At 39.8% G+C, this 16,652-nt stretch overlaps 1 protein-coding gene, 1 non-coding gene and 1 pseudogene across 2 annotated transcripts; 2 read left to right on the forward strand and 1 right to left on the reverse strand.

Annotated features, from left to right (window-relative positions):
* The first annotated feature begins 1,545 nt into the window (after positions 1-1,545).
* LOC122671194 (BAG family molecular chaperone regulator 1-like) lies at positions 1,546-2,102 on the forward strand. The gene is made up of 2 exons (XM_043868298.1): positions 1,546-1,799; positions 1,897-2,102. Exons 1-2 carry the CDS (start codon positions 1,550-1,552, stop codon positions 2,100-2,102), a joined length of 456 nt encoding a protein of 151 aa, XP_043724233.1. The 5' UTR covers positions 1,546-1,549.
* Positions 2,103-4,834: 2,732 nt separating this feature from the next.
* On the reverse strand, positions 4,835-5,638 carry LOC122671196 (annotated as a pseudogene).
* A 5,015-nt stretch (positions 5,639-10,653) lies between these two features.
* LOC122638412 lies at positions 10,654-10,772 on the forward strand. The gene has a single exon (XR_006329415.1). It is a non-coding gene; the product is annotated as a 5S ribosomal RNA (ribosomal RNA).
* Positions 10,773-16,652: the final 5,880 nt, after the last annotated feature.

The raw sequence follows: 16,652 nt of genomic DNA on the forward strand, positions 1-16,652 counted from the left end.
ACAACCAAGGTAGAAGGGAAAAGGAAATTCTTACCCAAAAAAGAAAAGGAAAAAGAAAATAGACTTAACATGTCCATCTTAGCTTCTCTCTCCCCCATGATGGCTGCCACAACTCCTTCATAAAAAATAAAAAAAAAAGGAAAAAGATCTCTATTTGGTGATATTTTCTATGTCCTTTTACATGGCATTGTGAGATGATGTTTCTGCCTCGGGTAGGTACTCAGGCATGTTCACCCATTGGCCCAGACACTTGTGTAGAGACTATAAGACCAAGTAGAGTTCTTTTGCCCAAAAAATTAATAACGCTTCCAGACTCATTTGTGATTGGACTGAGTTTTCCTTCACCTGTGGAGCAGAGAAATCTCTTCCCCAGTAATGCATTTCCCATGTTAATCCGAAAGGTTAGATCTCTAAGATGTGGAGATTCCTTCTTCACCATGGGTGTAGAGAAAACTCAGTCTTTTTTTTTATTTTTTATTTTATAATTTAGGGAAGGGTTTTCTTTCTATCACTATGCCTAGTGAAATATAACACTTTACTATTTGCCACATGACAGTACATGGGTTAGTCCATGTGAGAGAGGATCGATCAAACTCATCAAACATCTCATTGTACTATTGCAACCAAGCAATATTCCCTTTACTATCACACATAGGAAAAAAAAAAAAAGGGTGGGCACCTCGGCATGTCTATCTCTCTCTCTCACCCCCATGAAAAGGACCACCCTGCCCCTCTCAATCCACCCCACCCATTGGTGTAGGCCACCCACTTATTTGAATGCCAGACTCCTCTCCAATAAAGAATCGGCTCAATGAGTGCCCAATGAGACATCCGACCGTTGGACTGGCTGGCACACATCCCCGTGTAGCAGCCCAACCATCGAATGCCTCATTGGGCACTCCCTTTGCGGCGGGCTCATTGGAGAGGAGCTAGATCCCTTGTTGGAAGGGGGATGGCGTACTCAACCTCTACCCTACACATATATCAAATTTAAGATATGGGGTGTTGTTCTCTGTGCCGCAGCGTAAGCTACGCCCAAGTAAAAGAGGGTGGGTGCAATGATCACCCAGCTTCCTGAATAGCAGATCCATGTGCCTAGACACAGCCTACGTTGCGGCATAGAAAACATTCTCCATTAGGATATGTATGGAATGGGATGGCCCAAGTGCCCAACCGACTCGATAAAACCTTGAGTCACAAATTAAGAAAAAGACCAATTGGATATGATTATTTTTTTTTGGGCCCCGGAAATCAAGCAAAGCGTGTTCACAGTCCCATGTGCAGCAGTTCATTAACCGCCCAATAAAATCGGCACCAGAACCTCTAATCCTTTGTTCAGTTCTACGTGGCACTTCTCCATACGTTGTTTACTATGGATTACTAGCTTAATTAATAACAATAAAAAACACTTAACAAGGGCGGCTTTTGTTTTTCTTCTCTTTATAGCTTATTCTAACAAGTCCACACCATGAACTCCTATCTAACCAAACCTCCTCTTAACACTCTCCCTCCCCTCACCCACTTTGATTGTGAAAGAGAGAGAGAGAGAATGATAAAGTTGAAGAGGTTTTGCAGGAGCAACTCCAAGCTCAATAGTAATGGAGGTGGTGGCAGAGGCTGTGGAGGAGGTGATGGTGGTGGTGATGGTGGTGGGGAGATCAAGTGGGAGGTCAGACCAGGAGGGCTTCTTGTCCAAAAGAGAGACAATGGAAAAAATTTAGGGGAAGAGATGATCACAATCAAAGTCTCTACAGTAACAAAGTTTCATGATATCTCCATTGAACCCACTTCTACTTTTGGTAATTCTTTCTTTCTTTCTTTCTCTTTAATGAAGGTTTTTAATTTCCATGATCAGTTTTTATCAGAAAATAAATGTATTTTTATTATGTATTTCAGGAGAATTAAAGATGATATTGAAGGTGGTGACTGGTTTAGAGGCAAGAGAACAGAGGGTTTTATACAGAGGAAAGGAAAGAGAAGATGAGGAATTCTTACATATGGTTGGGGTGAGAGATATGGACAAGGTCTTGTTGTTAGAGGACCCAGCCATCAAGGAGAGGAAACTACCCTTGCCTTACCATCATCAGCAATATAGAGTATAGAGTCTATTTATACTCTAATTAACACTCTTTGTTTAATTAATTATGTCATATTATTTTTAACTAATCATTTAACTCAATCCATAAATTAATTAAATTATGTTTATGGATTAAGCCCACTTTGTAGCCTTGATGTATCTTTTCCCTTATGTTCCTTTTGTATTAGGTTAATTGAAAACTGAAAGCTAATGATATATCACACCATTGAGAGGATTTTTTGTGTCCATACTTATATTTTATGGGGAAGGGTTCCCCATGATGCTAGTGTAGGGGGAATCTCTCACACCATGTCAATGGCAACACAAGGATGTTAGGTATATTTCTTACTCTATATATGTTCTAATATAAGTCTATTTGAATAAGAAATCAGGCTGTGGTGGGGGCCCACTGGTAGAGCCCATCTAACCTAAAACCCTAGTTTTTCCTATAAATACTGGTTAGAGGCAGCAATCTAATTATTCCAAACTTAATATGCAAAGTGTATTGCTTTAAACAATCTTGTGCTTAAACCTAAAACCCTAACAAAGGAATGATATAATCTACATGAACCCACAATGCGAGGGTACTATTTCCATTTCACATGAGAATTTTTTTATTTATTAATTTCTCTATCTTCTTCTTACCATGTGAGCCCTTTGAATGATACCATTCTCCACACCGCCATGTGGTGTACAAATTCCTCACCACACTTGGCAAAACAGATCTTTATCCCCTCAATTTACCTGCCCCTCAATTTTCTCAATTCCATCTAATAGGGGGCAGAAATGACCATCCTACCCCCTGCCCGGGTGGGGTCCACTTCCCTCTATTAGAGGGAATTGAAGAAATTGACGAGCAAGCAAATTGAGGTGATAATTTTCCTGGCGAAACCCTCTCCCATATTTCAATCCAAAGTTTCATTGTGTAAGAACCTTTTTAGCTCAAAATTTTACCTGAAGCTGGATTTCATCACTTAATCCAAAATTTAGCCCAAGATCGCAACTAAGTGATGAAATCCCATAAGAGTTGCCATTAAACAATTTGAATATGCAAGTTTAATAGATTGAATTGGGGTTAAGTAAATATGACCTTGTTTGGATTAATTTGGATGAGGATTGGGTTGTCTATGTATCTTTCATAGAAAAAGAAAAAACTATAATTAAGTTTTTTTTTTTTTTTGGGTAGAAAAACTATAATTAAGTTTAGATGTTCGATGTTCAGATCTGATGCATATTAGCTCTGTAAGTAGATGGATTAGCATCGATTTTGGATTGGATATGCACTGATCAGAGTTGGATATATGGGTTACAATTAAGCCCATTATAGTATAAAATGGGTTACATGGGCTTCATATTTAATGGGCCAAAAACAGTTGAACGGCATTTCCTAATGCTTAATGATGAAGTCGCAGAAGGATAAGGCTGTGTTTGGTATGCATTCTCAGAATAGATTCTTTCTTCATCATGGGTGAAGTAAAATTCGGTCCATGAAATTATAATAATGCTTCGGCAAATTCTTCCAAATCAAAATTATATAATATCCTTTTTATATCTTTTTTGTCTAACATTTTATTACATGTTGAATTGTTTACAATGGTCCAAGTTCAAAACTCAGAATCAAGTATAAAATCAGTCTCCATCAATTGGAATCATTTAGGAACCGATTGAACTCAGTAATCAAAGAATCGGGATTAATGAAAATCTAATCAAATCCGATTTGATTTTTAAAACCCTGATGATGTAGGGTCTTTTTTATTCAGTGGTGAGGTGGGCCACAATCAATTGCTGTTCTCCAATGGGAATGATTATGGTCATTTTTGACCCAGTGAATGAACTCCGTCAAAACTGGCCCGCGTGATTATCGGAAAGTAGTTTTTTCTTGATATATCGATATCACTATTGATAGTGAGATATGGTCCCCAATAGTAATTGTGTAAAAAATTGGCTCGCACTAGTAGGTTCGACTTCGACTTGAATCGATCGATTGAAGCTAGAGACTGATTCCATCGATTACTAAACATGTCAGGCTCAAGCACCGACTAATTAATAATGAGACAGAGACTGATAACTGACTGCTTATGACCTGTTTAAGATCCATATCAACCGGTCAGACTCAACCAGTTTTGATCAGGCCTAATCCATACCCTACTATTTTAAACCCCACACCGTTGTCACCATTTAGGTAATCGGGCCTCGTATACCAGATAAGAAGTGTACCAATGAAGAGCAACAATTTTGTACATATGGGGGTAAAGAAGTCATTTTGTGTGAGGAGGAGAGGAGAGCTCCGCAACTCAAAGGATTATGGTTAAGGTTCCTACTTCAATTAAGAGCAAGAACAGTACTGGACAGATTGATCGTTGTGCTCATATTCTCTTCAAGCTCCATTGCATGAACAATGATATATGTAAGATCAACTCTCCAATAGTCAAATGACACGCGTTGGGAGTCCAAGCTTGAAACCTCGTGAGCAACTCCACTTGTGATCGATTCAAGAGCATGAGGAAGCCGTTAAGGCCAAGATTCCTTAGGCCAAACTTGTAACCAGGACATCCCACATGATCGCTCAACTTGAAATTCCCCATGATACTAGTTGCAAATCAGTTAAATGTTTCCCGCTCAAGAAGGACGCGTCTTGCTTGAGCCCAGAACCACTTGGACTTGAGGGTTACGTGGACTTAGACCAGAGGCTGGCTTAGGCTTGGAACCATTCTCGTACAAGCTTGAGCCACCAGACCCACCTATCTTGGATTCGACTCAGACTGTACAATAATGGTTCTTGTTTGAGAATCCGAGCCAATTTGAATCCTCTACTGCCAAGCTACCCAACAAGATTGTGCTGTGCCCAGACACAGTGCGGACATGAACGACCTCAGATTCCTTAAACAGTTCCACCAAAGGTGTTAGGCTGTACAGATCGTTGGCCGAATACTAATCGGACTTCCTCGACAATGCAACATGTAAGACACAGATCCCTCCGGGCTTCAACGTCCGTTCGATCTCTCCAACGAACCTGGACGGGTAGAGCGCATGGTCGAACACATTTGAGAATTCGAAATCGAAAGTGTGGTTGGGGAAGCGCTGGTTGTGGAAATCTCCCATCAACACTAGCGGAGGGTAAGGCACGAGATCGATACCAATCGAGTTTTAAACGCCGATCCGTTGCAGCGCGACCACCTCTTGGCCCACTCGAGCACCGATACAGAGCGCCTTGGAATGGTTGGAGAGAAGGTTTTTGTGTTTCAAATCGGTGAAGAAATTGGAGAACACTTGGATCTTGCGTTCCCAGTCCCTTGTGGTCCACACTTTCCTTAGCATTGGATTAAGGGTTTTGTTGAGCTGGTGTTGTATGTACTTATCGTAGGAGTTGAAGCCAGGCCTGATTCGGAGCCCACCGGCAGAACGTGATGATGATGGTTGTTTAAGCAGAGATTCGAAGGTGGTGGTATCGTGGAAGCGGGATTGGAGAGAGACGACAAGCAAGAAGATGAAGGAGATGATCAGGGAAAGGAAGATTAAGAAGGGCTTCAGGATGACTGGTTTTCTTTGGTTTTCCTTCATGGGCTTGGCTTCCTTGCATACCACGCCTCTCTCTTACTCACACACACACACACACACATTTGGTTTCAGGAAGTTTTTATCGAGGGTGACCGGTGACCTTTTCTCTCTCGATCCTTCTATATTTGTATGGGCAACGTACACGGTATCGGGGGTAACCGGCAATAGCATCTATACTGATACCAATACGGTAATACCGATACTTATCTGTTACAAATGCGAATTGGCCAATTCAAATCATCCAATACCAATACCTAAAACCGTGATCTTATCCAACATTTTAAACTCGGAGTCTGGATTGGTCCAACCGTCCAACCGATTGAAATCGGTCAAGAATTGACCAAAATCTGCTTGAATCTTAAAAACACGGTGGAAATCGGCTAATATGAAATGCTCTTAGCTCAGTTGGTGAGCCGTTGTGCGCTTCATGCCCATGCTCACCAAGAGGTCTCGAGTTCGAGTCTCTTGGCTGGTATCTTATCCCCTCCCCGGTTCAATCCCCCACCTTCTATCAACTATATATGTAAAGCTCCCAATTACCCAAAAAAAAGAAATGCTAGAGAATTGGGATAGGCCTCGGCCCGAATTCGTGCTTCTAGTTGTTTTCCAAATTTCTCATGAACTATTGTAAGACTTGATCGCATTCTCTTTACTTTTGACACAGGGATTTCTACCTTTTCATGGGACATGACGGTCATTTATGCAGGTCTGTGTCTGAGGTGCATGGATTGCGCACCGCACACGATCAGATAATGTTGTTTCTCCCATAAATTAAAGAATTAAAAAATTGCCACTTGTTGGGCCCTGATCATGTGATTGGAGACTTTTGGGAATTATAAAGTGCCCTCTTCGCAAAGACTTTGAAGTTTGAAGGGCTGAATGATGTATAAGACACGCAAAGGGTACATCATCAGTACAAAGACATCCTAATTAATCATTAGTGATGATTAGTTATTAGTCATTCTCATAGATATAGAACTTTAATTTTTTACTTAAATACATTAGATTGCCCTCTAAATACGTTCCTCTTATTGTAATGTTTGGGTGATGGGATTCCCTCGTTTTCACACTGAAAGAGAAACAAGAGGGATCCTCCCCTTGAATGATTATAAAACAAATTGCTAGTATTCAGTGTATATGGAATCCAAATCACCTACCCGTATGTGTATGCTTTATCCACAATTTTGTGATGATATATTTTAGGGAGAAAGTTCTCTGTTCGGGTATGAGTCTATCTCTCTCCCCCATATGAAAAGATACCTTTGTCCCCCTTGTTTTGAGGAGGAGAGAAATAGACACATGGGAATGTTCGTGCAGACCACACTCCCAAACAAAAAACTACTTATAGGCCAAATGTGTCTCGTCCAATTTGTGCTACGGTACAAAGAACATCAATATGTATATCCTTCTGCTTCTATTAATGCTTCAAAAGTACTCTTAATGGCCATATGAAGAGATATTTACGAAAGCAAAAGAATATTTGTCATCACGAAACTGTACATGAAACACTCATGCTTCAGACAAGTTTCCTTCTCATTTTTGCATTTCAGCATTACCCCTTTGTTTTTTCGACCGTTGGAGCCTTGCAGGTCGTGATGATACTCTCTCTCTCTCTCTCTCTCTCGTCCATGGAGTTATGGAAGCAAAGAAATGCAGTCATCTTTACCAAACTATTATGGCTTATAATTGTTAAATGTTAGTAAGTGGATCCAAACAAAACATTATGGCATTAAGTGGAGATAGCTCTAAAAATATATAAAGACATTAAGAATTAAGGACCTGAACAAACCAATAAACATCTTGACAACCAAGGACAGAAACAAAAAGGAAGGGGTAGCTACAAAAGACTTTGATAGAGACTAGTCGTGATCAATAGGGTTTAATTTCTTCCCCAACTTATCGAGCTATGGGGTCTAGGTGCTAAATCATGCTTCATTTTATCATCGCAATGGGTGTTAGTAGGAGGATACTCATTAATTTAAATTACGTTGTTGGTATTGTATCGATATTGATACCTGGTCAATATTATATCAATGAAACGGCATAGACAAGGGGTAACATAGTCAAGAAAACCCATTTATAAGAAAACCCAAAGGTAAACTTATCCCATATGACAAATCTATACCGATACCCGATCCGACACCATGCACTAAATCCATGATACAAATCACACGGTCAATTTTTTGTTCAAATTTATTTTTTGATTGCACTGATTAATCCGTATTAGCTCAATATTGATATCGAATACAGCTGATACTGATACGTATAACTGTTTATGGATAGGGATTTTAAAGACCCTACAAGTCTGTGTGGCAAAAAGCATTGGATTGGAATAATTTTAGTTCAAAAGCATATATTCTGTGACGGTAGGAGTGTAGGGTATCGAGCTATACTATATGACCTAGGGTGCAAGTTTGGCCCGGTGGGCCCTCCTTGAGCTATGCTGGATCTGCGCCAGGCGTTTTAACTTGCAGGACGGGCTATGGTTGAGATTTCTAGACCTGAGCTAGGGTTGAGCCAGGCTTGGGCTGAGTCCTTGCGTTGATCAAAACGAAAAATGCATAAGTGGGTTGCAATGTGTAGCTTTATTCATAAGCATCTTATTCTGTATTCCTGCTCTTAAGTTTTCATCGTGGGACACAGAATAAACAACAGTTTCCTCCAAGGAAGGAAAAAAGACTAAGAGAATTAATGCACTCATTTTTAGTCTCACAATGTGTTGCAGATGAGATCCGCGAGGTAAACTTGCACACCGGAAAGTCAAGAGGCACGATGAAAGAGCTAACCAGAGTGAGCTCTGGGGGACTCTCCGATGCCTAAGTCAGATCTCAAAGAAATAATAGTAATGGGGTCAATGATAGAAAGAGCAGTAGGCTTAGGAACAAATGATTTCACTTGTGTCCTTTGATCACTGTACAAGTGGTCCTGAGCTCACGCAAGACACGCCACTCTTGAGCGGGAACCGTTAAACCGATTTGCAACTGGCTGTTATTGATGAAGCCTGATCTTAATTCAAAAAGTGTTGTGGTGATTCTTCGGTAGGTCATTTCGCCTTCGAAACGCACCAAAATGGCCAAAAAGTGCATACCTCAGTGCCATAGGCACTGCCTCTGTAGAGCTCGTCGAGAGCTTCAATTTGATATGTATTTCGAACTATTTCGGCTCAGGTCCAAACCGAGTGGATTAAAGGGGGCAGTTTTGTACTTTCTAGGGGTTAGGGTTTTCTTATATAATGTTGTTATCTCTTTGACAGATGTGTACGTGATAGGGTTTTGTATTTTTTGCTTCACAGATTACTGGATTCATACTATCGCTTGGTCGTGGACATAGCCTTCCTTCTTGGGGATGAACCACGTAAATCTTGTCTTGTGCGTGTGTTTTTTTCTCTTTCACTTGGCATTTTCTTCTACAAAATCGTCATTCTGGGCGCTATTTTTCAACACTGTCGTTGTGGAGAATTTCAAGTTGAGTGGCCATGTGAGAAATTCTGATTACGAGTCTTTTCCTCAACGGAAGGAAAAAAAACATAATTAAGAGAATGCACTCATTATTAATCTCACATTGAAAATTTAAGAAGAGAAGAAGAGGTGATGGAAATTTCAAAGTTGATAATTATTGGGCTCACCAATTGAAACAAAGCCAAAGCCCAGCTTGCCCTGAGCCCAATAAGGCCAGGCCTAGGGTTAGGCTGAGCCCTGGGCCTTATGCTGGGCTTGGGTTTTAAAAACCCAATTCAACCCTCCTTGTTGCAACCCGTAATTCAATTCAGATCCTCTAGGCCATAGCGGTTAGACATATCATCGCACGCAATGTCCATCTTACTCCTGTTCGGGTAAGGATAAGGTGGACATTATGCGAGACGATGTGCCTGAACCACTATAGACACCACGGGCAGTACACCGTAGACGATCACGATCCCCCCCCCCACTCCTAATTATAATCTGACCCGTATCCAATGTCTTTGATTTTCACTAAACTAGGATAACCATTGGTGTCGTTAGGAGGATCCATCAGATATTAATTCTAACCCCCAACGGTGGATGGATTACCTAACACGTACAGAAAAAGATATATATATACATAAAGTTGATGAAGATGGTGGATGAGGTAGTAGAGGAAGAAGAAAGCAACCCAAGTCTATAAATATCTTTTTAATTCACAAGAACATATTCTAAGAAAGAAGAGAAAATTATTAAGGAAGAAACGAATGCAATAACGACAGCAAATGCTAAGTCATGTATGATATGATAAGAAAGGGAGAGAGAGAGAGAGAGAGAGAGAGAGAGAGTGAGAGGTGGTTTTATCTTTTATCATAAAAAGGTTTCTTAAGAGTAACAAGTCTTGCTTCCTCTTATACGGATTGATTAAGACTAATCATGATCTATTGTCTCTACCATTCATTCACAAATCATCACAACTCCGAAATCTAAAGCTTATCTTGTTTTGAGTTCTTCCACTAGGATGGTCATTTCCGTCCCCCCATGAGATGTACTGGCGTAAATGAAAAGACAGATAAATGGAGATGATAAAGATCCCCACTTTACTACCAGAAGACAAAAGTTTCATCAAGGAGATGATTGTGGGGGAAGGGATTGCATGGTTCCTGTCTCCCGATTCCCGAGAGGTTAGTTCATTTATTCTTCCCCTTACCTTCCTCCATTTTTTCATTTTTTTTTTCCTTGCTTGTTCTTACTGTAATTTTAGTGTTTGTTTGATATCTATCTTGGCTAGATTTTGTTGAAGAAAGGTTGAAGAAAAAAGGTTGAGTAAGATGGTGTAAGTTGACAGAAGATAGAGAGCACAACTGAACACACACATGAAGAGTTGTGTTTGGGCAGTTTTGTGCTCTCTCTTCTTCTGTCAACAAATATTCACCTGCTTTGGATTTGCATGATTTTTCCTTCAACTACCCATCTTTCTTCTCTGTCTGGATATCAATTTCAGGTCAGTTAACTCTCTCTCTCTCTCTCAAAGAAAAGGGAAAAAAATAGTAGGATGAAACAAACAGAACCAGAAGAGGGTGCGATCATACCAGCACTAATGCACCGGATCCCATCAGAACTCCGCAGTTAAGCGTGCTTGGACAAGAATAGTACTAGAATGGATGACCTATTGGGAAGTCCTCGTGTTGCACCCCCTTTTCAAATCTATCAAAAATAAAAAAGGGGGGGGGGAGACTAGAAGGTGAATAGAGAAAGGGATTGCAACCATCAGGTTGTGGGTTCGAAACATGGAGATAGGCTTTCTGCAAAGGGGGGATAAGGTTGCATACATTTGCCCCTCGTAGATCCTATAGTAATAGAATCCTTGTGCACAGGAACACTTTTTTTATTTTATTTTATATAATAGTAAAGCTCATATAAAATTGAATTCCCTTTGACACAAACCGGATAAAATGGAAGAAACACATATAAAAAACCATTGGAATCACTGAGGAACTCAAAAAATTAATGAAGGATTAATGGAGTTGAACCACTCCTCTGGGATTTGGATAAAGGTCAATAATTGATGAGGTCAGGGCTTGGATAAAAGAGTATAGTATTGCTTTCTTAGGTGGTGACTGCCTAGGTGATACGTTCCTCAATTAGGGCCATGAAGTGGGGGAATTGCCTTTTTTTTTGTTTTCCCTTCCTTCTTAATTCCTCTTGGCGATGCTTGCCAAAGTAGTTGAATAGTCTATCTTTGTTAGGGCTTATGCGTATGAGGGCATGAATTTATTTGACTAAAGGCTTAGTGATCCAATTGCGACTTAACTTGCTCTTTCCCTATATCAAGGGTGGTGTAGTCAGCTTTGCCAGGGGGCTTGAGTTGTATGCCTGGCCATGCAGTGCTTGAGTCTCCAAAGTAGTGGTCCTTGCTAGTCTTGGTTCTCCTGGTCTATGGCACAAGGTTAAGACACGAAAGTCAAATCTGTGACTTCCTAGAAGCTTGCACTTTATGCACTCTACAGGGCATCAACCAACTGAGCAAGCAATTGTCTTTACGAGGACCATATGTTGGCACGGTTTTTGAATTGGTATGTCACGTGGACTAGAGGTTCCATGTCATCAAAAGCCCTAGATCAAACTCCTATTATGAAAATTCTATTTCATGAATAGTAAAATCCTCCCATCACCATATATGAATCTAAGTACTTATAAATCATCTCCTACCCCAATGTTACTCTTCATTTGGATCCATTCTTCTTCTAAGCGCTCAATTCACTGTAACCTCAGCTTGAGATTTAGTCCATTCCAAGGGTAGTCCAGTCTCGTGGGTAACTGGACAATGTGAGGCATTCTAGCTAATCTATGAGGTGGATTTTCTATATATTGCATATTTATGTTTTTTTTTTCAGAAGGCGGACCTTGGCATAACAATAAGGTTGTTCCATTGTGACCAAGTGGCCATGGGTTCGAGTCAAAAAAAGCCTCTCTGTGAAGCAGGAATAAGGTTGCGTACATTACAACCCTCTCCAGACATTGTAGTGGTGAGAACTACTAGGTATGTCCTTTTTTTTTTCTATTCGTATTTTTAAATAGTGTGTATTCATTTATTAAAACTAACACTTTGAATATTCAAGTCATTATTGTAAATCTCAAGAATTTATATATTTGATTACAAAAAGAAAAAGATGAAAGGTTTCCTAGTCTATATAGTGTTGGGGGTGTTACGAAAACAACGCCCAGAATGGCGATTTGCCGAAGAAAAATGAAATAGAAAAGAACATACAACGCACAACACAGAGATTTTACGTGGTTCACCTCCAATCTGGAAGCTACATCCACGGCTGAGCAGTAGACAAATTTCACTATGTCTCTGAAGTATTACAAAATCCTCATCTTACTCTCTCAAAGAGATAAGAACAATAAATAAGAAAGCCCTAACCCAAAAAGTACACAAATGCCCCTAGCCCAAAAATGCCCAAAAAACTTGGGTCGGACCAAAACATAACACATGGCTCAAAAGGTACTCGTTTCGAAGATCTCAACTAGCCTAACACTTTGGCATGGAACCCCGCCAGTTTTTGGCATTTCGAGATCGTTTCGAGGTCGAAATGGCCAATTGAAGGTCTCAATCGCACTTTCTGGACCAAATCAGGCTTCACCAACAACAGGGGGTACGATGTCTTGTGTTCCATCGCTTGGTTTGTGGGTTGATTCCGAAGGGCCGTTAAGAAGCCAAAGGCTTCGAGGGTACTTTCTCTGCAACGAAATCTAAGAGAGGTGTGAGGACGAGCGGCTGTAACCTTATGTTAGGGTTAGGGTTTAAGCATTGGTTGCATAAAGCATTATATCCTGTGTAGCAACTTTCTCATGTGAAGTTTTCTTACTTCGTTATTCCACAAAGGAATATGAAAAATGTCTGATATGTTTCAATGATATTGTGCTAGTCTTTATGTCATTCCAAATTTGATGACATATTTTTAATAGTATGGTGTACCATTTCAAATTTGATGATACAACATAAATTTATGATTGATATGACGAACACAGTATTCCAAATGGAAACATGGTATGGTCCTTGTGATAGAGACTATATAGGATTGAGTTCTTGTAAAAAAACTTGATGATGATGCTTATTGTTTTTTGATTTACCTTCAGCCATATATGGAATGTACTAAGTTCTTATTGTTGAACTAAATACTATTGTACAAATGATTGAATTCATGTTATCTTATGAAATTCATATTTGACAAATTACAGAGAATGGCGAAGATGGAGGAAAACGGTTGAATCTGGATCTCGATGAGGATGACTTACTTAATGAATAAAGTCACATGGACTGCAAGGACTTTTCCTTTTGTCTATTTCTTTTGGTTTAGCCACTTGCATGTGAAACTTCGGATTTATTGTTGGGTTTAGTTTTGACCTAAAACCCTAGTTTATTTCTTGAAGTTTACTTACTTGATTCATTGGATTATTGATTTTCAACTTATTCAATTTATATTGATTCAATTACTGATTGAACAATGGTTTCTATACATGTGTAGCGGATATATGTAGAACATAAGAGGAGATTGTAAGAGTATTAAGGTAATATCCCTTCATATGTTCTAATATAATCCTACTTGTATTATGGCTCAGGCTGTGAGGGACAATCTAGTAATTAGCCCCATCTGACCTAAACCCTAGTTTCCTTATAAATACTAGCTAGAGGCAGCAACTTGGGTATTCCAAACTTGATACACAAGGTGTAATGCTTTAAGCAACCAGTGCTTAAACCCTAAACCCTAACACCTTATTCTTCATTGATAGTTAAATAGATCTTATCTCACTGTGGATGTAGGCAATCTTGTCGAATCACGTAAATCCTTATGTTCATTGTGTGATTGTTGTTTGCAATTTCCATTCTTTTCTGCGTCATAAATGTTAGGTTTCATTTTCAACATATAGATTATGGTCTTTGCACCTAGTTTTGCCATATTGAATTGTTATTGGTGAAGCCTAATTTCGGTCCAGAAAGTGGTTCAAAGGATCTTCGGAGGCCTATTTCAGCCTCAAAACAAGCTTAGATGGCTACATCAATGCCAAAAGTGTTGAGTTGTGTAGATCTCGTTGAGACCTTCGAAACGATATGTATTTCGACATATGTTTAGTTTTGGTCCGACCCTGGTTAGTTGGTCATTTTTGGGCTCTAGGGGTATTTCTGTACTTTCTGGGTTTGGGCTTCTCTAGATATTGTTCTTTTCTCTGGGAGGGCTGACATAGAGGGTTTATAACAATTTCAGAGATAGTGAAAACATGTTCTGTTGCTCGACCGTGGATGTAGCTTCCCATCTTGGGGGTGAACCACGTAAATCCTTTGTATTGTGCGTTGTGTGTGTTTAAATCAGAATCCTCATTTTAATTTTCTTTTCTTGAAGAGGAAACATATTAATAAGGGGTTGAAATCGAAAGAAGAGATCTGGGACATGAGCTCACAATTGATACCAACCGATACAATTTGGTTGATATGGCCGAATCAGTTGTGACGGCATTTGCACAACCCAATGTTTGGGGTGAACCACGTAAATCCTTTGTATTGCCATATCAGCCAAATTGCATCGGTTGGTATCAATTGTGAGCTCATGTCCCAAATCTCTTCTTTCGATTTCGACCCCTTAATAATATGTTTCCTCTTCAAGAAAAGAAAATTAAAATGAGGATTCTGATTTAATATATGTAATTACTGTTAAGCAATCCACAGGCACCAAGGAGATATATACTAATTTTTATTTTATTTTTTTGGTAAATATATACTAATTAATACTACTACTAGTAGTAATGATCTCATCATCAACCCTCTCATGTTGCTGACTGGTTCCCACCTCCAACTGGTTTTGTAAAGGTAAATTGTGATGCGGCATTGAAGCAGAGTAGCTTGGAGGGAGGCATTGGCTTGGTGTTTCGGTCAGATGTGGGAAGGCCCTTACATGTGTTATCTACTCCCCTTCATTTCACTTCTGCAATTCAAGGTGAAGCTCTTTCCATCAAAATGGCCATTACTAAAGCGGCCACTCTGAGGATATCGCATTTTGTCGTGGAATCTGACTGCAAAGAAGCTATTCTTTACCTTCACAATAATCTTACGCACCCTTCCCTTGAAGCAGTTGTAATTTTGGATTATGTTAAGCACCTATGTAATACCTTTACTGCTGTTTCGTTTTTTTTTTATTCCACGGGATCTGAATACTGTTGCAGATATTCTGGCCAAGAGGGCCCTGTCTAGTGTGTGTATGACAGATTGGCCCATTTCCACTCCTTGGCTCCAAAACATGCTTAGAGTTTGAGGCCCCTCACATGATTATCAATAAAGCTTCTTGTTACCCAAAAAAAAAAAATTTGATCTCATCATCAAGCAATTAGCAAGAAATAGCTTATTTGACACGTGGTGGAATGGTATTGAAGAGATCATGGATGAAGTTGTTAACTAGATTTCTTTCGTCTGTGCAATGTCCTGACTCGATTGAGATTGATTAAACAAATAGTTGAAAAATCAGGTTTTCTGACTCGATTTGTCCTTCAAAAAACCTATTTTAGGATGACTCATTTTTATGAGAGAAAGAATGCCACCCGGTCGTGTGTTGTGGTGTGTACCTGTGCCTAGACACAACCGGGTGCAAAATGACTAGCACACCCCTGCCTTTCCATGGGGGTGGGGCCGTGGGGCGGTCATTTTGCGCCCGACTGTGCCTGGACTCACTGGCTCAGTTACACGCCATAACATAAGACTAGGTAGATAACATCTACAAATGATTGTTGAAATGGATAACTAGGTTGTATTTGCTAAAGAAAAAAATGTATTACTCAATTGCAGAAGAGGTATATATGGTGAAGATGTTGAGACCTTTGTGATGGATGAAGTGTTAGGAATTGACAACGCAATAGAACAATGTTTTACGAAAGATAAACGAAAAAGGAGATCATACACACACAGAACATAGATTTACGTGTTCATCCAAGGTGGTTGGGCTATGTCCACGGCCAAGCGATAAGTAGGCTTCCACTATTCCAATGATAAAATTACAAACCTTCACCCCTTATATATAGCGTCTTGTGCAGTACAATATAAAAAAACCCTAATCCTCAAACGTACAAAATTACCCCAGTATAAACTAACACCCAAACACATAAAGTTGAACTACCACTCAAATAGCAGATTATAAAACTTGTTCTGTAGATAGCGAGAAGCACATGAGATACACAAACACGAGTATAGCTAAGCAAGTGATTGTGATTCCACTTCATAGTTGCTAAAACTGGCTGGCATTGGAGATGGGAGACTGGAGAGGATCATAATTAAAGAAGTAGCATTTGGGAGAGACTCAAATGCAACCACTTTATTATGAAAGCTAGAGGAACTTAAGGTATTGAAAAAGAGAGGGGACTCAAGGGCTAGGGGTGCCAATTTTAAGCCCGCATTGATAGGAATGATCTGTCTAGATCGGTGAAAGTCCGAAATTGGCCCAACATGTTAGCTAAACATGTCAATCACGGTGCAAGGGGATGGACCGATGGGTGTCCGATCGAGTTCGACACGTTTAAGCCCGATTATG

The sequence above is a fragment of the Telopea speciosissima genome, chromosome 8, assembly GCF_018873765.1.
Source record: "Telopea speciosissima isolate NSW1024214 ecotype Mountain lineage chromosome 8, Tspe_v1, whole genome shotgun sequence".
NCBI classification, from domain to species: Eukaryota; Viridiplantae; Streptophyta; class Magnoliopsida; order Proteales; family Proteaceae; genus Telopea; species Telopea speciosissima.